At 38.2% G+C, this 24,818-nt stretch overlaps 1 protein-coding gene across 3 annotated transcripts in view; it reads right to left on the bottom strand.

Moving 5' to 3' along the window:
• hiw (MYC binding protein highwire) overlaps positions 1 to 24,818 on the bottom strand; it is a 443,394-nt gene that overhangs the window by 284,214 nt on the left and 134,362 nt on the right. For all 3 annotated transcript variants that reach the window (XM_071673952.1, XM_071673951.1, XM_071673953.1), the window contains exons 26-31: positions 23,131 to 23,265; positions 21,929 to 22,020; positions 16,432 to 16,615; positions 12,555 to 12,623; positions 7,095 to 7,227; positions 3,198 to 3,338 (exon numbers count right to left, since the gene is read on the bottom strand). In XM_071673952.1, the coding sequence (XP_071530053.1) occupies positions 3,198 to 3,338; positions 7,095 to 7,227; positions 12,555 to 12,623; positions 16,432 to 16,615; positions 21,929 to 22,020; positions 23,131 to 23,265 (754 nt within the window). The remainder of the gene's footprint in view (positions 1 to 3,197; positions 3,339 to 7,094; positions 7,228 to 12,554; positions 12,624 to 16,431; positions 16,616 to 21,928; positions 22,021 to 23,130; positions 23,266 to 24,818) is intronic.

The raw sequence follows: 24,818 nt of genomic DNA, 5'->3' as shown, positions 1-24,818 counted from the left end.
ACGCAGTTTTACACTGCACACTATAAGAACAATGGCCCACCGAGAATATCTGCATCTCGACAGAAGTTTTCAAACGTTCTTTCAACCCGACAGATATGAATCCAGCCCATAACCTCCAGTCACCTTGAATAAACAGTCTCTCCTACTAAGCATAACATTAACCACTAAGTTTCTTGTATGATACACATATGATTTTAATTCTCCACATTAAATAAACAAAAATAAAAGCCCTCATAACACTAACAGGCACCAAATTGAGAAAAGACAAAGGATCTCTCAACATCCATAATAAAAAATTCATCAACTTCACTCTTAACTACGCTTCACCAGCCTAGTCTTCCATCCTCTCAAAATCAAATATACCAAAGCTGCAAACCACACAAAATAGTGCACTTAGAACAATCACTAGTGATCTTGCAACCACAAACACCCAACACAATCATAATGAAACAAAGAACTTTCCAATACAGTCCCACCTCAAAATGCATGGCACTCAATTCTATGCAACAGCACAAGTTCCCTCCTATCCTAACCTCTGTATAACTAATCACCATCCCCCATCAGAATTAAAAACTTAACCCTGCCTCACACTTAAGTAAGTTCTACTTGCAGATCCCCTTCACCCCTCCTAACAAATGAAATACTGCCAAAACAGATTGAGGGACCTACTGATTTATGCAACTGTGACATTCTTGAGAGTGGTCTCATAAATCAAATACTGTAATGAATGGAGATAAAGGTTGTTTTGATTAGTAGGATAGAACTGAATATCATATCAGTGAAAAACTAAAGTATACATCTATCTATGTACCTACTTCTTAGCCTTTAAGGCCTCACCCTTAATTGGCCACCAGCAGGAGGCAAGTCTAGTGCAGTGTTTGCAGAGACTCCTGACTATTGCTCCTACTGACTACCACAAAATACTCCTGCCTGATGTTCCTTCCTCCTACTTCTACCTAATGTTTCTACCTAATGCTCCTACCTAAATGTTCCTACCTACAACTTCTATCTATTGCTCCTACAAATTTGCCAAAAGGCTGGGCTTGCATATAATGCTCACCAATGGAAAGTCCATTATTTTCTACTAAAGTATACATGTTCCAGGAAACACAATACTATATATATATATTATATTATACTTTGTCGCTGTCTCCCGCGTTTGCGAGGTAGCGCAAGGAAACAGACGAAAGAAATGGCCCAACCCCCCCCCATACACATGTATATACATACGTCCACACACGCAAATATACATACCTACACAGCTTTCCATGGTTTACCCCAGACACTTCACATGCCTTGATTCAATCCACTGACAGCACGTCAACCCCGGTATACCACATCGCTCCAATTCACTCTATTCCTTGCCCTCCTTTCACCCTCCTGCATGTTCAGGCCCCGATCACACAAAATCTTTTTCACTCCATCTTTCCACCTCCAATTTGGTCTCCCTCTTCTCCTCGTTCCTCACCTCCGACACATATATCCTCTTGGTCAATCTTTCCTCACTCATTCTCTCCATGTGCCCAAACCACTTCAAAACACCCTCTTCTGCTCTCTCAACCACGCTCTTTTTATTTCCACACATCTCTCTTACCTTACGTTACTCACTCGATCAAACCACCTCCACCAACATTGTCCTCAAACATCTCATTTCCAGCACATCCATCCTCCTGCGCACAACTCTATCCATAGCCAGCCTCGCAACCATACAACATGTTGGAACACTATTCCTTCAAACATACCCATTTTAGCTTTCCGAGTAATTTCTCGACTTCCACACATTCTTCAGCCCAGATTTCGCCCTCCCCCACCCTATGATCCACTTCCGCTTCTTCATTTCCATCCGCTGCCAGATCCACTCCCAGATATCTAAATATCTCTCACTATACAACTTCATGAAGAACAATCAATCTGGTTCCTTTTCATCATAATATAGTATACATACTATATCTACTGTTTCTGTGAATACAGCAAACTTCGAATCATTTCTGGTTCAGTCTTGTTTTCATGGCCAGAAGTAAATCTTATAGTATCTGCTACATATCAAAATATATCAGCTTAAACCATGTTAAAAATTCCATAGTGATCAACTGCTCTTTCATTCTCTGATAATTGTATGAGGTTATGCACGATATTATTTTGGCACTCACTCACAATTGCCTACAATATATCTTAGTGATAATCATAGCATTCAATTCTACACCTATTCATAATATTTTGGCTCATCCTCTAAAAGTGATGATGTCTTACTTCTGCATAATGGTTATCATGAGAAATTAAAGAGTTGGCTCTGTAGATGGGCATAAAAATTATGTGCAATATACAATATACTGCAGCTCCAAATACTGTAGCACTCCATGACTACACACTGCTTCTACGCCCTATATACTCTCACTTTTCACACAGCTGGCAACACCACAACACCATGCTGCCAGCCCACTGATGTTCACATCACTCTAAAGTTAAACCAGTGTAAATGAAAAAAAAGGTCTGAATGGACTGTGCATTTCAATTTTAAAATGGCAGAGATCAAATATGTATAAATCAAGAAGTACTTGTACACACAGAAATAAGTCAAAAAGCACCAAACAACCAACTTTCCAAGCTAGTTCTCATTCCAACCCAATAGACAAACAACCATCAGAAACCACACTCAAATAAAAACAAGTCACACTCTCTCACTGATGCTCTGGACATCAACCATCATTACAATGATACAAACACTATTTCAACATATCCCAAGACACTTCATACCCACAATGCAACTACCATGAAGATATTGTGCACTTACTACTCATCTACCCCACAATCTTTGCACAAGCATTCACAAACATCAGAACACTTTATGAACTGTAGTCTCGATCAGTGGATGTGGCTGGCTTTCCCTCTTTACCCAAAGAGTCTATCTTATCTAAATGGGGTTCCTGCTGCACATCAGGGGTACCTGTAGCTTCAAGACTGCACTATGATCAGTAACAAGAAAAAGGCAGATTTCTTTGAAGTGAGAAGTCCTTTGATGAGATTAAACTCATATGATGTCATATGAATATATCAAGCAACTTAAAAATCTTTACTGATTGTAAAGGGGATTCAGCTTGCAGAGTAAGAAATACTTTACCTCTCAAGATACACCACCATCTTAACTACCTCAGTAATACAATATTACATAAGATCAAGCAAATCAATCTATTAGTTACCTTTTCCATTGCGTATCTTGCCTTTACGGGATGGATAAAGTGATGGTATTGGATCAGATAACATCTGACGAAGAAGTCCCCGCACATCAGCAACACTTTCTGCAAGGCAGCCCTTTTCACCATTACTTCGCATAGCTCGTACTGAAAGGACACAAACGTAATCAAAGATGGCAATGGATGAACCTACATAGCACAATAAACAAACTTTTACCACATATATAAAAACAATTCATCAAATAATATCATGGTAAAACACAACAAAATTAAACACATCAAAATTCACCACATAAAACCTACACATGTTCCAGAACTAGTACGATTCAGTAAGTAATAAAAGGGTAAGAGAGAGGTGTGGTATGAAGAAGAATGTGGCTGAGAAAGCTGAAGAAGATGTGCTGATATGGTTTGGACATATGGACAGATTGAGTGAGGAGAGGTTGACAAAGAGGATAAATGTGTCAGACGTGGAGGGGAAAAGGAGAAAGGGGAGACTAAACCAGCGATGGAAGGATACAGTGAAAAATGATTTGAATGCTTAAGGCCTGAATATGCAAGGAGGTAAATGGTGTGCATGTGAGAGAGTGAACAAGAGTGATGTGGTATACAGGGGGTGATGCTTTATCAGCCCACTATCTAACAATGTTTTACATTAAGAACAAATCCTACTTCTTGCTTATGTTGGGGATATCATGTGCCGAGCAGAATCATCCAGTCTTCAAAGTCAGCTGAACATGACACAGAATCTCAATTACCCTGTGTTACTGAGAGTGGAGGGACGTAACCTTCACTCACTCTCCTGTTCAGCAAGATAATTTTGCTATTTATGTCCTGGATGATTCTCTTCCTCTACTTGTAACAACTCATGGGTCCTTCACTCACTCTCCTGTTTAGCAAGATAATTTTGCTATTTATGTTCTGGATGATTCTTTTCCTCTACTTGTAACAACCCATGGGTTGTCTAAAATGTCTAAAATGACACCAGTAACTTTACTACAGCACAGCACCGAAATAACTTTGCTTTCTGAAATCTTCTATTGAACCATTCCTCTCTTTCCTAACCTTCCCTCTGTTTTTCAGGCAAGAGGTACCAATGTTCCTACTCCATGCTATCCATGCTATTAACTGAAATCCAGTTCCCAATTCAAGTTATCATATAATTGTTGAGTTTTTAGTTTCCACAATTGTAGTGCCTCTGTAATTCTTGTTTCTTTTTTTTTTACCTCTTTATTATGCACATAAACTTAAGCACATGATTACTATTTCTAACTAGTGTATCATGTACAATATTCTCAATATCCATGCTACTATATGTGAAGATAGTACCTAGTACTGATGATATATTAATCTCCTTTATCCTAGTATGTTCAGTGACATACAGCTATATAAAATTTTTCTGTATACTTTCTGTGACTTGTGTCTCCATGACTCTGTCATCATGAGTGTTAGGGAAGCAATGCCAGTTTGCTGTATGCCTTTCGATGATAAAGTTAGTGCTGGTGTCTGTTTTAGAAATTTAGTTTATATTTCTTTCTGTGTTCTTGCATTGTGTGCTTTTTCCTAGCTTGGCTGTTGATAATGATGATGATGTAGATATAGATGGCATGATCTTGGCATAGGAAATCATTTATATTGAGGTTTTGGGGTAGGGATTCCATGAAATGTGTGAATACCAGCCAGTATTCTCTCAAGTACATTATACATGTTTTCTTGTTGGCTGTGGGGGGGTTTGGTGTAGTCACCAGAATAGGTACGTAGTTGGAGGAGAGTTCATGATATATACAAGAGGTGGTTCTTGTGTGCAGTGTTGTAATGTGTAAAAACAAATGTCTGGCATGGTTGGGTGCAAGAAGTGGTGGACTGGGAGTCTGGTTGGCAGGTCACGTAGGGTGAGAACACTGAAAGAGAGCAATTGATTTATGAGTAGTTCCCCTTTGGGATTTTGGGTGGAAGTATTGTGCATGTTGGTTTGGTTCTGTTGCTGGGGAGAGTATCCATAAAGGCAAGTGGAAGCAGAAGGTATGCAAATGTTGACTGCACTGTAGCCATTGTTGTGAAGTTACTTTTAAGGATCATATTTCAAGAGTGTTGTCATTGTTTGTGATCTTTGTGCTTGGAGCAATCTCTGAACACAGGATATTTTTGTGTATAAATGTCATAAATCCTCCTCCTTGTCTGTTCTGTTTCTCCTGTCTTAGGGTTGTGTAATCACAGTAAAAAGACTATAAGGCTCTGGGTGTATGTTTGGTTTCATGGATGATGGCTATATGCATGTTCTTGAATAAGTTTCAGTACTTCTGGGTGCTTGTTTCTGATGCCACTGGTGTTGAAATGTACAATATTCATTACGTATGTGACTGAGGTTCTCTGAAGTAGAGCTCATGAAAAGAGGGGTTTTGAGTACCGTGCTGTTGATTGTGGAGTGTTAAAGTTGGGAGGGTACATTGGGTATTTGTGTATTATTAATTATTGCATGTCCATAGTTCTAATTAGTACTTTGTGGAGGGTGCTGATGTGCAATGAAGGTTATACACTGGAGGTAGATGGAGCATCTGATGGAGTACTGCTGTTTGGTTTGTAGGCATGGCAGCACAGGCTAATGTAATGTGGTAGTCCTGGGTTGGAATCAATGACACCAGCTTGCATCAGAAGCTAAACTGATGGCTGGGACATCATCCTCCAGTGAAGAAAGAACTCATATGATTGCAAAATGATTCTTAGGTTTGACCTATAATCCACCACAGTAGAGAAGGACAGCTTAAGGCTGTACTCCATACTGGAGATGGGCAATGTGAGCCTCTTTGGGACAGAAAAAGCAGCTGCAGGGTAAAGTCCATGTTGACAGCGAAGACTTGGGGATGAGCATCTATCCTCTTCTTGATGCTTTCAGGTCATCATCCTGGTAAGCCGGTCCTCTTGTTCCCTGTGTGGCTGCAAGTAAGCAGGGTCCAACTGCACCGAAATAACACAATGCACTTATATACACAACAGCCTAATCAAATTATGGGATACTTATCCTTAGTAAGGTGGAATTAGCCAAAAAAAAGCTAATACATGACCCAACATGTCTGGGGATCAGAGAATTTAATAAGGCAACCACTGTTGTGAGCAGGATGATGACATCATCGCCATGTGCAAGTTGCTGATTGTTTGGTTAGGGTACCTGGACCAAGACTGCAACTACTAAAATGTGCTAAAGAAGGAGTGAGAGGCATAGATCTCACCGGAGGCTGGGATGTTAAAGATTTCTAGCCCCTAAGGATCTTTGTGAGGCTTTCATAGCTCATGGGACAGACCAACCCTTGAGAGGCAGGAAACAACATCAAAGAGAGTTGTGGTAGCATTTGACGAAGTGTGTAACCAGAATGAACTGAAACAGTTTAGGCATATGAAGAGGATGAGTGATGAGAGACTGACAAAGAGGATTTGAATGTCAGATGAGGAGGTAGTGGAGGGGAAGGAAGACCAAGGTCATGGAGGGATGGAATAAAGAAAGTTTTTGGGCACAGTGGCCTGAATATTCAGAAGGGCAAGAAGTGTGCAATGAATAGAATGATCTGGATCCACATCATATATGGGCGGGATATGTGCTGTCAGTAAGTAGAACACAGGAGTATGAAGCAGTCAAATGAAATCATGGGGTAGTCTGCAGGACTTGGCTGTGGATGGTTGTCTCTGATTCTGGCACAATATACATGACAGATAGACTAGATGTGTGGTAATGAGGCTATAGTTCCTTTGTTTCTGATGGTATCTAACTAAAGGGAGACATAATTAGATAAAGAAGCAAAAATAATTAATATATAAAATACATAAAAATATATCATTCATATCAGAGTAACATTTAATGATAAAAAAGTAATGAATTTTCATTTCAACTAACAAGCAGTGAGAGCTAACCTGAATTAGGATAGACCTCATTAATATATATTCTGAGCAGACGCAAACAGGCACAACATATGTATACAAGCCGCTGAAGATCCAACATGGCTACTATAGGACTTCCTCCGGAACTCCCTGCAAGACTCACTTGCTGAAATGGTGATAAAGTGAATGATAAAACAGACTATGTAAGACAAGTTAAATCTATATAACATAAAAAAAATTTGAAAGTAATAAACACTCGCAAAAATTAACAATGAAACTACTGTGGCATCATACATATATCATAAGGATTCAATGCCTCACAAAGGAAGGTTACATGGCATCTTCGAAATAAAAAGTCTTAATTTCAGAATAACGTTCTCCTGAATCTAGGAAAACTGATGATAGATACAACAAAGTCACACATGGATGCATGATATTGTTGGAAGCTTACTAATGAGACAGGATTACACAAATTCTGCCCATAAAAGTACATGATAGTAAGGAGGGAAAGAGAAGGCAAAAAAGGAGGTTAGATTGGCCCCTTTAAAAATGATGGTGTTAAATTAAAAAAAAAAAGGTAGAGGATAACCCATTCACGCAATACATAATGGGAAGAGTAACTGGAACTAACACAGTGGTTTAAATATCATATAATTTTCTGAAGAATTGCAAGTCTAGAACAAATATACCATGAAAAAATCAAAAAACTATCTATGAAAAAAATCAAAAAACTATCTACAACAAATATACAAAGACAAACTCAAGAAGCAATCAGGATGGTACAGAAGCAATATATCACTCTCTTCTCAGAGATTTTAAGTAATGATACGGAACGATTTCATTTATAAAGGGATAAACAGAGGAATCTGTATTCTCATGGTGATATAAATTTTATCTCGGATACCTATTCCCTTTGGGAACTCCCTCAAGGAGTTGGTCATGGCAAAAAACTCCATTACTGTTGAAATCCACTGCTGCTTCTTAGCCTTTAGTGCCTCACCTTAACAGGCCTATGACAGAGGACTACTCTAGTGCAGTGTTTCCAGAGGCTCCATCCTACTTCTTCCTAATGTGTCTACCTAATGTTCCATCCTACTATTGCCACCTAATGCTCCTACCTAATTCCCAGCTATTGTTCCTTACTACTAACTGTGCATAATGTTTCTACCTAATGCTCCTGTCTAATGTTCCTATTTGCTTCCTCTATCTACTGCTCCAACCATTTCGCCAAAAGGTTAGATTATAGCACATAGTGCTCACCACAGGAAAATCTAGAGTAATGAAAAATGAGTTGTGTGAGTTGAGTGTTGTGAAGAGTTATGTATGATAAGGAGAGATTGTATGTTTGTAGACAGAATGCCAGCAGTCCATGTGAAAGTGAGGGAGAAAGAAATGACAGCTATCTAAGTCAAAGAAGAGAACTTTACAACCAATGAGGTGCTGGCTCATGACACAGTGATCACAAACCTCCCAGTAGCCAAGTGGGTAGCACCAATAATATTCCTCCCTAGTCGGAGGCTGCTCATCAACAAGTTTTTAGAACGTACACAAGAAAATTTCCTATACCAGCATGCCAGTGAAAGCAATAGGATGAGAGGGACTGCTATACCATCACTGATAGATCTTACCTTCACATATACTAGCAGTGATATTGAAAATATCATATGTGATACTCCACCTAGAAAAAGTGATCATGTAATGCTCAAGTTTGACTATGCAGTAAATGAGGACATTAAAAGAGCAAAGGTGAGAGGAAACATAAAAAAAGAGGTATAATCAAAGAAGCTACATAAAATTCAAAAATTTCTGTGATAATGTAGATAGAGAAATAAAAATTCAGTAGCCTGGTCCTTACAGTGAGAAGCTCTGTGAGATTTACAGTCAAGGAGTAGGAACAGGGGAACTCCAGCCTTTAAATAAGAGAAAATGAAGTGAAAGAGGAAAGAATGGTTATATAAAAGACGTCAAGAAAGCAAAGGAGTTTTGAAACATGCAGCCAGCTAGCATTTGCATGGTATAAGAGGGCAAGGAATGAATGCCAAGACAAGAAATGAGGAACAAAGAATCTCTGAATAAAATATCATGGACAAGGCATAAAACTTTTTTTTCATAAATTCATCAGAAGTTAGTTATCAGTACAAAGCAGTTAATCAGGTATTTACTATCACCACTCTTTTCTCATCGATAATGTTTCCTCTTATCCAAAAACTCTACAAATCTTCACCCTCGCCTCAACAAGACAGTAATAAGACATCCCACTAGCTGCCCCTCTCAGCACATTTACATCCAACAGTCTCTCTTGTACAAGTCTACCAATTAATATGCAATCCATCAATGCCTGCTGACCATATCTACTCAAATACATATACTTGAGTATGTTCCTCCTTTAAATAAGGTATTCACAATTACCAGTCCTTTTTCTAAACACAACTCTACAAGCTCTTCACCATATCCATTCATAACACTGAATACCCTATGCTCCATAGTCAAAACCTCAACTACCACATCACTCACCTTCATATTCAAATCACCCATCACTAATACCCAGTCTCTTATACTAAAACTCAAAACTGCTGATATAATCACTCTGCTGCACCGAAAACACTTGCCTCTTATGATCTTTCTCGTCATGGCCAGTTTGCATTAGCACTAACAATGATCCATCTCTCAACATACACTCATTTTTACCAACATCAATCTAGAATTCACTGCCTTACACTCCTGCTTCAGGAGAAGAACTACTCCTTCCTTAGTTTTTGTTCTCTCACTAACCCCTGACTTTATTCCCTGGACATTTCCAAACCATTTTCCCCTTTACCCTTGAGCTTTGTTTGACTAAGGGCCAGAACTTCCACATTTCTTTCCTCAAACATACTACCTATGTCTTCTCTCTTATCCTCTTGGTTACAAACACAAACATTTAAACGTCCCTGCCTGAGCCCTCGAGGAGGATGAGCATTCCCTTTTTGGCTTCTTGTTCTGTTCCTTCTTTTAGAAACTGAAATACAAACAGGGGGAAGTTTCCAAAGCCCCAATCCCATCCTCTTTAGTCACCTTCTAAGACAAGCAGGGAATACAGAGGTATTACCTTACTGAATACCAATGTGCCCCAGTTAAAGATAATCTCTGATTTATGAAAGACTTGACAAAAAGAAATCTAACTTTACCCAAATTTTCCCATGACTCACATACAATATCTTTAGAAACAAAAAAATTTGCAATAGCAACAGAAATAATAAGTAGCATGCATCAAGGACTACAGCAGAGGGATGTATTAAGGATAGCAGCCTCTTCCCCATGGCATGCATTTTACATAAACAGTAACACAGTTATAGTTGTTCCTTGCACATCTCTGTCACATGGTTTTGGAACTTCCAGTGACTTTAAATGTATATACCATCTTTATCTTTAACTCATAATGCTGGAAAATGACTAGGTGATGATAGGGGTGGATCAAGGTAAATGGATTTCTTAAAGTTTAAGCATTTCTTTCTCATGTTTCTTTTTTGCAAAGTATTTTTTTCCCTTTATTTCTATGCTTAGTAAGGCAGTACTTTTAAGTGTGTTGGTGAGGGTGGTGGGCATGTAAGTACACTCTGTAGTGGATGACAGTGATAGAAAACAGATTCCTGGATGACGCAATATCAGAGAAAACAAACTAGTGACCGGGGAGGCAAGGCTCAACTGCTCCGCTTTCAATCACCCATCATTAATATCCAATCCTAGCATCAACAATGCTGGCACAATCACTCAGCTGGTCCCAAACAACTAGCCTCTTATCCTCTTCCTTCTCATAGCCTGGCACATAAGCAGCAATAATTACCTACCACCTCAAATCCACTTTTATTTTTACCCTCACCAGTCTGAAACTCACCTTCCTATACTCTTTCACATATTCCCAAAACTCCTGCTTGATCATGAGTGCTAACCCTTCGTTAGTAGTTGCCCTCACACCACTAAGACATTCCCAAACCATTCTTCACCTTTGTCCTTAAGCTTTGTTTCAATCAGAAGTTCCTTTCCTCAAACATAATGCTTATCTCTCCTTTCTTCTCATCTTGGTTATAACAACACATGCTTAAACACACTAGCCTGAGCCTTTCAGGAGGATAAGCACTCCTCACTTTGCTCCTTCATCTGTTAAATCTTTCTGAAATTGAAATAGCTGGGGGGTTTCTATTCCCCCCCAACTCCCACTCCTTTGGCTGCCTTTTATGAAACACAGGGATACAAAGGTAAAATTCCATCTCCCCTACCCAAGGAAATAAATGTCTCCCTTTCTCTAAACCAGGTTACATTCAGACACTCCAGCCTGAGCCTTTGAAGACAATTCCTCCCATAGCTCCTTCTTCAATTCCTGTTTTTGCAAGTGATAATACAAGAATGAATGGTTTCTAACACCCCTGTTACTCCGTTAGTGACCTCTTATGAAAAGCAGACGCATGGGTAGAATTCTTATGCCTCTACCCTCTGTTAGTGTCTAAAACTATAAGAAGTATTATTTCCTATCTGGGTTTTAGCAATAAACAGATGATAAGGAATAATATAATCAAAGAAATTAGACAGCTGGGATATAAAAAGGGGAGACATAGGATGAGAATTATGGATAGAGTGAGAAAAGAAAAGCAATAAGATGGAACAAGTTGATTTCATGAGAAAGAAGGCACACATGAAAGTTGCAAAATATGTTATAATGAAAAACTGGTTATAAGAAGAGTATATTTCTGCAATCTTTGTATCTCATTCAATGCCTAACCACTTTTGACAGTTTAAATGCAAAAATGCTTTTGGTAAAATATGTGACCAACATGACAACATATTCATTCATCTTAGTTTCTTTTACTAATGTAAGTGTCAAAATTCTATCACAAAAAGTTTCATTGATTATTCTTGCTAAGAAAATAGTAAACAACATATAAATAGCTTGGGATTCAAAAAACTTTCCAAGTCAGCTTCGAACATATCAGTATCACTACTAGTGTTTTGGATTAATATTGGACTCATTCAAATTTGTTGTTTCTCTTCACACAGGATGTAGGGCCTAAATTACTATGCAGTAATGGCTATCCGTGTTGCACTTTTATGCAAGCCCTTACTTGCCAAAATCTTATTCATAAGGTGAGGTATTTCTAAGGAAAATACGCAACTCTTTTTCTTGTGTCCTTATCTATTATGAGCTAAATAATTCTGGTATCTAACATCATTTATGGCTGTAATAATTGTAATCTTCAAAAAGCATTAATAATCACTTTATGCTGTTTTCAACAAAAACCTTTTGGAGGTCTAGTTTCAACTAACATCAAGCTCAAACTGCTGGGATTATGTGTAATCTATGTTATCCAGCTAAAACTTTAATAACTTTTGAATTTATCACAAATTTCTATCTTTTTTTCTTGTGAGCTCTAAATATCCAAAGTTAATCAAGTAGCAGCAAAAGGGGCATGCTTATGAAGGAGACAAATGAAAAACACTCTATAAAGAATAATAACTTACTTCTCCCACACATGATCTCAATGTAGACCAAGCCCAACTGAGCAAATCCAGGAGTGATTGAAATACATCCTGAAAAATATAAAGATAAGTCATGCATGCTGCATCCACACTCACTACACACAAGCTTTGCAAAATAATATTTTGAGATAATATATTAAAAAAAAAAAAAAAAATAGTCATGCTTATATCTATTTTCAGATATAAAATCAGTGAATTATAATGAAGAGTCAGATAGTCAAACAACACTTAACCATCTTCTACTGCAGTTGAAGGGCCAATATGAACTTTCTTATGCACACTTTATTAACATATTAACCACTTTATTATCACAGGATCTCCATATCTCACGTATTACAGCATATGAAAGAATTCTGCATGGACAAACATTTCTAGGAGGAAGTGACTTACATGATATATAAAATGCAGAATGATGGTCTGTGCAGTATGATGATAACTTTACTCCTTATTTGTCTCCATTATTGTTATTTTCCCTTATACATCAGAATAACTTATCTATAAGCTTCAACAAATACCATAATCTGCTGTGCATGTCTACACTTTCCAAAACAATATAGGTAAACTATCAAAACCTTTCCTAAAACTTTTGAACATTCGAAACCCTTGGTGAAGCATATTCAAGGCAATTGTCAACCTGTAGCATAAGTTTCTAGAGCCGGCTGCTCTGCTCACCATGTGCTGATACAGCCTACACAATTGCTTTGTTACTGTTCTCACTGTCTAATTATGAGGCAATACAAATCTGCTTTTCTTATTTACTGGTGAATTATTTTCAGAAATTCTCTCCTTACAATGACATCCAAAAACAGGCTAAGAAATACTGCTGGATGGGGTGGTGTAAGGAAACATATTGAACTTACCATTATGAAGAAAAAGACAATTTTGCAAAAATGCATCAGTGCATAACATGAGTAAGCTTACGCCAATCTGCTTTTGTCTAAATACAAGTACACCACCGAATTTCTGGCAATTGATGGTTCGGCACCTCCTTTAGTCCGGACAAAATTACGTGAGGGACTTTGAAATTACCGCAGCCACGAGACTAGGTTACTGGGTGGCCACAGATGGCATTGCGTGTCTGGTGAGCTTATTTACATTCTCTACACTGCACTTGGTGGTGATACCACAATTCTGTGAGATTCTTAGCTTATATTGCTTAAATTTAATCCTAGCTATGGCATCGAAGGCATATGAGAGTGTCAGTCGTGGTGTCAAACGTAAACACCAGTCCATGTCAATCCAAGATACAGCAGAACTGTTGAAAAAAATGGACCATGGTGTTTCAGTGTGTAAGCTGTGTGAAATCTACAGTATTGGTTCATCAACTGTTTAAGATATAAAGAAGCAAAGCGATTCCAAGAAGTAAATGACGATTAGAAAAACTATGAAAGATGGTAAGAGTATTGAACACGATAAAGTGACGATGGAATGGTTTCGACAGCATCAGAGTGATGGAGTGGACTTGTCAGGTAGCATGATAATGGGCCAGGCTAAGTTGTTCCATAAAGAAATTAAATTACAACATGAGCATGACTATAGTGAAAAATGGCTTCAAAGATTCAAGAAGCCTATTGGAATTTCCATGAATAAAAGGGGCAGAGAAAAGTGGTCAGCAAACCACGAAGGAGCTGCCGAGTATGTGGACGAATTTGTGAACTCGTAGCTGACGAGCACCTCAGTCCTGAGCAGATGTATAATGCAGACGAAACTGCATTATTCTGGCAATGCACACCTAGGAAAACACTAATAACAGAAGATGAAGAAGACCCCACAGGATTCAAACAATCTAAGAACAGACTTACCATCTTAGGGCGCTCAAACATTTAATATTTGTTTAATTCAAATTTCTAGCAGTCCATGATATACTTTAGACACATGGGAGATGTATAAATAGTGGGTTAAAGGTGTGTTGATGATTATTACGTGACCACAGTTGGTCCGGCAAAATGGTTAATCCGGTAAGGCTTTGGAACTAAGAGTGCCGGAAAATTGATGGTGTACCTGTAATACTACTTGGGGGTGGAAACATGAAAGGATTTTGGATAAGCACCATAGAATGATTAAGGTAAAGGTTTATTATCTTATATATAAATGCCTTTCCTGGTATCAAGAACAAACAAACAATGGCCTCATTAACACGCATTCATTCTCTAGCTGTTGGGTATAATTTATCAATATCACAGCCAAGCCACTACCAACAAGCACTACCAACAAGTACCACCAATCACTCCATTGCATGTTGTGACTGCTTTAAATGCCCTGATTCTGCCTACTTTCTGAATGTTCAGGTATCCTCTAACTCAAAGCCTCTTTCACTCCATCCTTCCTTACATAAAAAGCAAAACAGAGAACTGTTGCAACATGGTCACCATCACTACAAGAAATTAAAAAGATATAAAAAATTCCAAAACACTTCCCAGTAAAACTGTGGGAATGGAGCACGGAATTACATGAAGGGTTGGGCATTAAAGACAAATCTCACATGACATGTGGGCACAAGATATAGAGGACTCCAACAATAGTAGTGAACAAAATTTTCATGCCCATATTTGTAGGATCCCATGCCTCCTTTCCTGATTATGGGCATGTGCTGACACCAAATGTCATCCCAAGTGTAACTAGCTACAGAAATATGAAAAATAAACCACAAGAATAAATTGCTTCTCCTTGAAAGAATCAGCATCCCTAGAAGGGTGAAAAGGTGGGAAAGGGAAGAGTCAGGTTAAATAAAGAACTTAATGACAAATGTAGAAAAAGAGCTTACAGGTATCTCAATCAAGTGGTGATAATCAGAACCATGATACAGACATAAGACTACAAAGAGAGTGTAGTAATGATATCAGAACCAGAAAGAAAAACTATGAAAAGAGAATTTCTCATAATGTGAAAGAGAACTCTAAAGAATTCTTTAAATACATTAAAAGTAAGAAAAAAATCAATGATTATGCATAATAATAACAATGATGATGATGATGATGATGAAAATAATAACAATAATAATAATAATAATAATAATAATAATAATAATAATCATAATAACATCATCATCATTTTTATCATACTTGATCGCCATTTCCTGCATCAGCGAGGTAGCGCCAGGAAACAAACAAAGAATGGCCCATCCACACATATACACATGTATATACAGTAACGCCCATACATACACATTTATATACATATACATATCAACAAATACATATGCATACACATACACAGATATATACGTATGTACACATGTACACATGCTTGACTTCACCCATTCCTGGTGCTACCCCACCATACAGGAAACATCATCACTGACCCCCTGCTTCAGCAAGGTAGTGCCAGGAAAACAGACAAAAAAGGTCACATTCATTCACAATCAGTCTCTAGCTGTCATGTATAATGCTCCAAAACCACAGATCCCTATCCACATCCAGGCCCCACAGACCTTTCCATGGTTTACCCCAGATGTTTCATAGACATGTCAGTGAATACATATTTATACACTTGACTGCCACTTCGTGTTTGTAAATCAGTGCCAGAAACTGAAAAAGAAAGGCTGCACTTGCTTAAATCTCTAGCTGTTGTGCAATGCACTGAAAGCCCTTATCACAATCAGGCCTCATCAACCTTTCTGCGGTTTCCCTGGCAGCTTCACATACTTCTTAGTACTTCCTTGATATATTGTACAGAATTCATGGAAATCTACTTATTCTGTTCTTCTGTGCTGTGAAGTTTTTAATCAAAAATATTTTCTTTAACTTTTCTCATTGTTCATATACATTAATCACTATATATCCTTCCTTTCATTTTTCTAAACTGCATAGTTCAAGAGAGGAACCCAAGAAATAAACCTCAAAAAGACTGAAGTACTTACATTTCTAACTGTCATAAAAAAGCCCTTGGAGAGTACAGGAATTGGATCTGCATTGTCATGCACAGGTCTAGGGGTTGATGATCCTTCGTGAGCCATAATACGATACAAGAGTTGAGGGATCTGTCCAGCATTGACATCAGTCCCATTATTTGACTTTTTAGATGATTTGAAGTAGAAAATAACCCTGAAAGACAAAAAACACTTGAACTTTAAATACTAAAGTATCTGAACAAGATTATATATTTTTTTTTTTTTTTTTTTGCTTTGTCGCTGTCTCCCGCGTTTGCGAGGTAGCGCAAGGAAACAGACGAAAGAAATGGCCCAACCCACCTCCATACACATGTATATACATACGTCCACACAAGCAAATATACATACCTACACAGCTTTCCATGGTTTACCCCAGACGCTTCACATGCCCCGATTCAATCCACTGACAGCATGTCAACCCCGGTATACCACATCGCTCCAATTCACTCTATTCCTTGCCCTCCTTTCACCCTCCTGCATGTTCAGGCCCCGATCACACAAAATCTTTTTCACTCCATCTTTCCACCTCCAATTTGGTCTCCCTCTTCTCCTCGTTCCCTCCACCTCCGACACATATATCCTCTTGGTCAATCTTTCCTCACTCATTCTCTCCATGTGCCCAAACCATTTCAAAACACCCTCTTCTGCTCTCTCAACTATGCTCTTTTTATTTCCACACATCTCTCTTACCCTTACGTTACTTACTCGATCAAACCACCTCACACCACACATTGTCCTCAAACATCTCATTTCCAGCACATCCATCCTCCTGCGCACAACTCTATCCATAGCCCACGCCTCGCAACCAGACAACATTGTTGGAACGACTATTCCTTCAAACATACCCATTTTTGCTTTCCGAGATAATGTTCTCGACTTCCACACATTCTTCAAGGCTCCCAGAATTTTCGCCCCCTCCCCCACCCTATGATCCACTTCCGCTTCCATGGTTCCATCCGCTGCCAGATCCACTCCCAGATATCTAAAACACTTCACTTCCTCCAGTTTTTCTCCATTCAAACTCACCTCCCAATTGACTTGACCCTCAACCCTACTGTACCTAATAACCTTGCTCTTATTCACATTTACTCTTAACTTTCTTCTTTCACACACCTTACCAAACTCAGTCACCAGCTTCTGCAGTTTCTCACATGAATCAGCCACCAGCGCTGTATCATCAGCGAACAACAACTGACTCACTTCCCAAGCTCTCTCATCCCCAACAGACTTCATACTTGCCCCTCTTTCCAAAACTCTTGCATTCACCTCCCTAACAACCCCATCCATAAACAAATTAAACAACCATGGAGACATCACACACCCCTGCCGCAAACCTACATTCACTGAGAACCAATCACCTTCCTCTCTTCCTACACGTACACATGCCTTACATCCTCGATAAAAACTTTTCACTGCTTCTAACAACTTTCCTCCCACACCATATATTCTTAATACCTTCCACAGAGCATCTCTATCAACTCTATCATATGCCTTCTCCAGATCCATAAATGCTACATACAAATCCATTTGCTTTTCTAAGATTATATAATACTATATCTAAATATCTAAAGGTGAGTGCTCAAACTACAGAGGCATAAGTTTGTTGAGCATTCCGGGGAAATTATATGGGAGGGTATTGATTGAAAGGGTGAAGGCATGTACAGAGCATCAGATTGGGGAAGAGCAGTATGGTTTCAGAAGTGGTAGAGGATGTGTGGATCAGGTGTTTGCTTTGAACCATGGAAGTGGAATTGAGTCACTGGGTGGGGGAGGGGGCGAAGGTTCTGGGAGTGATGAAGAATGTGTGGAAGGAGAGAATGTTATCTCAGAGAGCAAAAATGGGTATGTTTGAAGGATAGTAGTTCCAACAATGTTATATGGTTGCGAGGCATGGGCTATATATAGAGTTGTACGGAGGAGGGTGGATGTGTTGAAAATAAAATGTTGGAGGGCTTGTGCATAGTGCTCACCACAGGAAAATCTAGTTACAAAGATTGAGCTGAGTGAGTTAAGTGTTGTCAAGTGTTTCAAGTGACATGAGATCGTACGTTTGTGGACAGAATACCATATGCACTAGAATACTAAACGTACCTGTAATAAAACTGAATCTTCTATCAAAATGTTTTTCCTGAAAGTGAACATATTCCTCTGTGTACTGTTTCAGGGAAATAAGTTGACCTGTAACTAGACCTATCGTGGATAATGAGAAGACATATATATGTGTGTGACATGTTGATACTGGCAGCTATGATTATAAGAAGACTTATAATTGTGTACCTAAGTGTAAGGAATACTTTTTTGATCAGTGTGTACAGTCCACCTCATTAATAAAGAAGCTCAACTGTGTGACCTACAGGTACTGATAGCTTTGACTATGGGGTAAACCATGGAAAGTTTTGTGGGGCCTACATGTGGAAAGGGGGCTGTGGTTCTGGTGCATTACACACAACAGCAAGAGACTGAGTGTGAACAAATGTGGCTTTTGTTGTCTTTTCCTAGTGCTACCTCATGCGTGCATGAGGGGGGAGGGCGTGCCATTTCATGTGTGGCGGGGTGGCGACGGGAATGGATGAAGGCAGCAAATATGAATATGTACATTTGTATATATGCATATGTCTGTGTATGTATATGTATGTATACGCTGAAATGTATTGGTATGTATATGTGCGTGTGTGGGCATGTATGTATATGTGTATGTGGGTGGGTTGGGCCATTCTTTATTCTGTTTCCTTGCGCTACCTCGCTAACGCAGGAGACAGTGACAAAGTATAACAAATAAATAATTATCTATTATTCATTTTATTTTGCTTTGTTGCTGTCTCCCACGTTAGCCAGGTAGCGCAAGGAAACAGACGAAAGAATGGCCCAACCCACCTACATACACATGTATATACATACACGTCCACACATGCAAATATACATACCTATACATCTCAACGTATACATATATATACACACACAGACATATACATATATACACATGTACATAATTCATACTGTCTGCCTTTATTCATTCCCATCACCACCGTACCACACATGAAATAACAACCCCCTCCCCCCCTCATGTGCGTGAGGTAGCGCTAGGAAAAGACAGGTACCCATTTTATCAACCAACCCCTGGGGGGTAGATGAACGGTTGGTTTGACTGTGGAGCAACTGCCGCAAGTAGATTCAAACCTATGGGTTTGATCCTGGGCGGCCTATGAACGCATAACATTCAGTAATGCTAACTGCAACACCTTTTGTCATTCTACACCCAATCTCTCCTAGAGTTTCTTCACATATACCTCTTTTCTAAGCTCACTTATTCTCATCACTCTCCTCTTCCAGGCACTGTTAATTCTATCTTGAAAACCTCTGTAAATCTTCATCCTTGCCTCCACAAGAAAGTGAGTGATCAGTCAACCCACCAGCTGCACCTCTAACCATATTCATACCCAAAAGTCTCTATTTTACATGCCTATCAATTAATATGTAATTCAATAATGCTCTTTGACCACCTGTCCTATTTACATATGCATACTTGCATTTGCCCCTCTTTCTAAACCAGGTATTCCCAATCATCAGTCCTTTCTCATCATTTAACTCTACAAGTTCTTCATCATTTCCATTCATAACACTAAATACCCCATGCACCCTAATCATAAACTAAATTGCCAAATTACTAATTTTTGCATTCAAATCACCTATCACAAACATCTTGACTCTTACATCAAAACTGCTAACACACTCACTTATCTGCTTCCAAAACACTTGCTTCTCATGATATTTCTTCTTAAAGCCATATGCTCAAGCAACAATGATCAACCATCTCTTGCCATTCCCTTTCATTTTTACTCACATCAATCTAGGAATTACTTCCTTATGCTCTATCACACACTCCTGCAACTCCTGCTTCAGGAGTAGTGATACTCCTTTCTTAGCCCTTGTCATTTCACCAACCCCAAACTTTACTCCTAAGATATTTCAAAACCATTCTTCTTCTTTACTCTTGTGCTGTGTTTTGCTCAGAGCTAGAACATCCAGGTTTCTTTCCTCAAAAATAATGATGATATTTCCTACCACATTCTGAATATCCTAGGGTAGCCTTGACCCATATAAAGGTACCCAATGTCACCAGCAGTGATAATTCATTCTTAGAAATTTCACAGCAGTCAGCAACCCTACAATGACCATGGTGGATGGACATATATCAGAACATAGATCTGGCAGCCATGATAGTGATAATGTGTCTGATAGTCAATGACAAACATACGGTGAAATGGGGAGAAATAAATACATTTTTGATAAGGGAAAACAAAAGTAGCAATATCAAGATTAATGATGATGATCATCATTAAGGTTTACTTGACCCTATGATGAAAGTTACATGGCAGAAACAGGCTCACTATTGTACCACTAGGAATACTTAAAGGGATTATAGCCTCTATGGAAGGTATGTTTGTTTTCTTTGTACATATGGTGTCTTTTAACATCTTGTTTTATCACTTGGTAATGTAATCTTCATTCTATTTTCTAAAAAAGAAAAGAAAAAGTAATATAGTAATATAAATACTAATAATGAAAGTCACCGGCTGGAGTTTCCTGATGATGGACTCCTCTTCTCTGGCTTTCCATAGACTGCAGTTACAGCAGCCATATGCTTTCAAAATCATTAAAATCTTAAAAACTTTTAACATTCTCCATTTTTCAATTCTTCTTATTTCTCTCCTCCTCATACTAACCTAAATCCTAAAGTAGTGCTCTTGTGCTCAAAGCACTGGCAAAATTCAATCATTTTATTTCACTAAAGCAAACCTAACATCCACTAAATCTTAAACCAGATATCACTAATTCAAGCACTAAAAATTTTTACTGACATCATTATGCTTCAAACTGAAGATGCATATTTGAAATAGAAAATTAAGATATAGTCATGGAAGTTTAAGTATGAACACTAAATGAAGAATAAGATACAAAACTGGATGAGAATAAAGAATAAGCAGTGAGGATGATAATCAAAAATGTAAAATGTGTTTTGCAGAATAAAAGGATACAGTTGAAGACTTTTTTCAAGAGTCACATATTCAGGAATGTTAAATACTACTCAGGTTTAACATACAAGATGATATGCTAAATAATGCATCACATTAAAAGAACAGTTTAATTGACAATGCTAAAGTTTGGAAATACTGTGAATGTAAAACTGTTTTGTGGTGCCTACATATACAGATATAGTTAAATCATTCATAATGCAGAAATCTCATCATATTGTTGAAGTGGCCTCTCTTCTCTTGAGAGTGAAATCTTTGCAAATGACCTGAAGCTGAATTGTATACATAGTACGGCATAATTAAATATAACAAAATTACAATTTATAAAAGTTGTCAATGTAAGACTTATCTATCTTTTCTGGTGTCCAGGTAACAATACCTTATTTCATTACATTAAAATAACATTATACAAAAACTGTCTATGTGATACTTACTGATCTTCAGTAGTGACCATACTCTGCCCTGAAGATCCACAATCGCTGCTTGGCCCACTCACCCGAGCCCATGCAACATACCATTTATTAGCCTTTAAAAGAAATACAAAAACTATGTGTTTCAAGCAGGGATAGAAATCTACTGCTAACATCAAGATATGAACAGTTAGATAAAACTAATTCGTAATGAAAAGTACTAGAAATCACTCCAGAATTAACATTTTATTTCTTTCTGTTTTATAGAACTTGGGGTCTTGGATATTCATTGACAATGGATGGGTAAATGAATAACTCTGACTATCAAAAACCCATTTCATCATATGCTTATCAACCTCAGCTGGACCTCAGTTGCACACTTTCATATGCTCGCCTGGAGCCTAAACCTAAACATCCATGTGTTTTGTTAGACAAGTGATGAATGCAAGTGGTAAACCCCAAACACTCTCATACACAGATGACTCTTTAAGCTTCATCCAAAACACTTACAAAACTGGGTGTGAAGGTGAAGATTTGTCGAGGTTTTCAAAAAATATGGTAGAATGTTTGGGAGAAGAGAGTGGTGGGAATAAATAAGCTTGGAAATAGACTTGCATGAGGAAGTGCCATGAGAGATTGAGTGTAGAATGGCAAAAGGTGAAGCAAATGACGTGAGGAGAGTGGGTGAGGAATGGGATGTATTTAGGGAAACAGAGATGGCTTGTGCAAAAGATAAATGTGGCAAGAGAAAGGTTGGAGGTGGGCAGATCAGAAACGGTAGTGATTGGTGGGATGAAGTAGTAACGCTGTTAGTCAAAGAAAAAAGAGAGGCGCTTGGATGATACTTGCAAGGAAGGAGCGCAAATGACTGGGAGATGTATAAAAGAAAGTGGCAGAAGGTCATTCCTATTAAGATAGCAAAAAGCTTCACTTAGGCATAAAAATGTGGACACCAATGAAAATGATGAGAGAATAAATACAATGACAATATTATTGCAGCATAAACAGTTTCCTTTATCTCTACCAAAGCAAGCAAGATAAAACACTGGGATATCAGTGGATATCAGCAAGAATTTCATTACACATATAACTGTACTTCTAGTCTCATAACATGATTATATCAGCCACCTCTAAGGTTATGGTATCAGGAATCAGTTTCAAAAAATACCATGAATTAAACACAACAAGCTCTTGCTCATATGTACGAAGTTGAAAGAAAAGCTAACCTGAACTGGAACTGGATCATCAAAGAGCATGGGGAACTTTTGGCGTGCACCGCATTCATAAGGCATCTCTTCTGTTTCTGCTAATAATTCTCCATCAGTCTCCTGGTCCCCTCCTTCAGAACCAAGTTCAAATAGCTGTAAGAATAAATGTGAGCATACTATTCTCCACTGAATTCAAATACACAGGTTCTTATACATAATTCTATCAATCCAATAAACACAGAATTTGAAACAGGTAAATCAGTATCATCTAAGAAATCAACCAAATATCCTAAGAAGTCATCAACTGGAACTTTCGTGAACAAGGATGAAACATCAAAACTAACTAGTTTGAAATCAAAATAAACATGGATATCATTAAGCTTAACTCATTCTACATTGTTCATGATATCAGAATTTGATATCTTACCCACTAGTGGACTTAATAAAGAAACTAACCATTTTGATAATTCATATGTGATGGAGCCCACAGAACTCACTATGGGTCATGCTGGAAAGTTTGGCTTATGTGTTTTGATAAGTCCATACATATATGGCAATGAAGGGGATGATAAAAATCTTTTGGTAAATCATTACCTTTCAACAACAACCACTTCTAGGGGATTTCTACTGAGTTAAAAGTATGGTATATCATCACATAAAAGATAATTAACTTTTGATAAATAATCAATTTTGTCCAAATCACAACTGTGTTAGCCTTATCTGCCTTAGCAATATGTATATCATTATTTTTTTCAAATTGTTAATAGCAATGAAGAGCCTTTTTGGACAATTTGGGACTACTGGTTTTGACAAACTGGCATACACTACCTATTGATGGATGTTCACTTCATCAAGAGATGTCCAAAAAGATTCATCAGTGCAATTAACAATTTGAAGAAAGATAATGATATACATATGTGACATTACACACCATTGCTGCAGACCAAACCTCACTTGGAACTATCCACGCTCCTCTCTTCCTAGCTGTACACATGCCTTATGCCCTTGAAAAAATTTGTCGCTGTTTTCTCCAGTTTCTCTAAACGTTTCTCACACACTCTTCAAAGCAAATAACTGATCCACACATCCTCTACCACTTCTGAAAACACACTGCTCCTCCCTAATCTGATGCTCTGTACATGCCTTCATCCTCTCAGTTACTGTCTTCCCATACAACTTAATAGGTACACTCAACAAACTCACACTTCTTTAGTCTCAACACTCACCTTCATCCACCTTGCCTTTATACAATGCCATTATACATGCATTCCACCATTCCTCAGGCACCTCAGCATGATCCATACATACAATGAAAATCTATACAAATCAATCAACAAAAGTCACCCCCTTTCTTAATAAATTCAATTGGAGTACCATCCACTCCAGCTGCCTTGCCACTTTTATCTTACATAAGGCTTTCATCACCTCTCTTCACCAAACCACTCTTCATGACTCTCTCACTTTACACACCACCCCAACCCAAGTACCCGACATCTGCCACTTTATTATCAAACATATTCAACAGTACAGTCATTCAAAATACTCACTCCATCTCCTCCTCACTTTAATCACTACCTGTTATCAATTCTGCTCTTGCCCCCTCACCAATCTTTCCACTTGTTCTCTTGTTTTTTGCACATTATTCACCTCCTTCTAAAACATTGTATTCTCCCTAAAGTTTACTGATACTTTACCCAATTCTCATT

Source organism: Panulirus ornatus, chromosome 19 (genome assembly GCF_036320965.1).
Source record: "Panulirus ornatus isolate Po-2019 chromosome 19, ASM3632096v1, whole genome shotgun sequence".
Lineage (NCBI taxonomy): Eukaryota > Metazoa > Arthropoda > Malacostraca > Decapoda > Palinuridae > Panulirus > Panulirus ornatus.
This window is presented reverse-complemented; position numbering and strand designations above follow the sequence as displayed.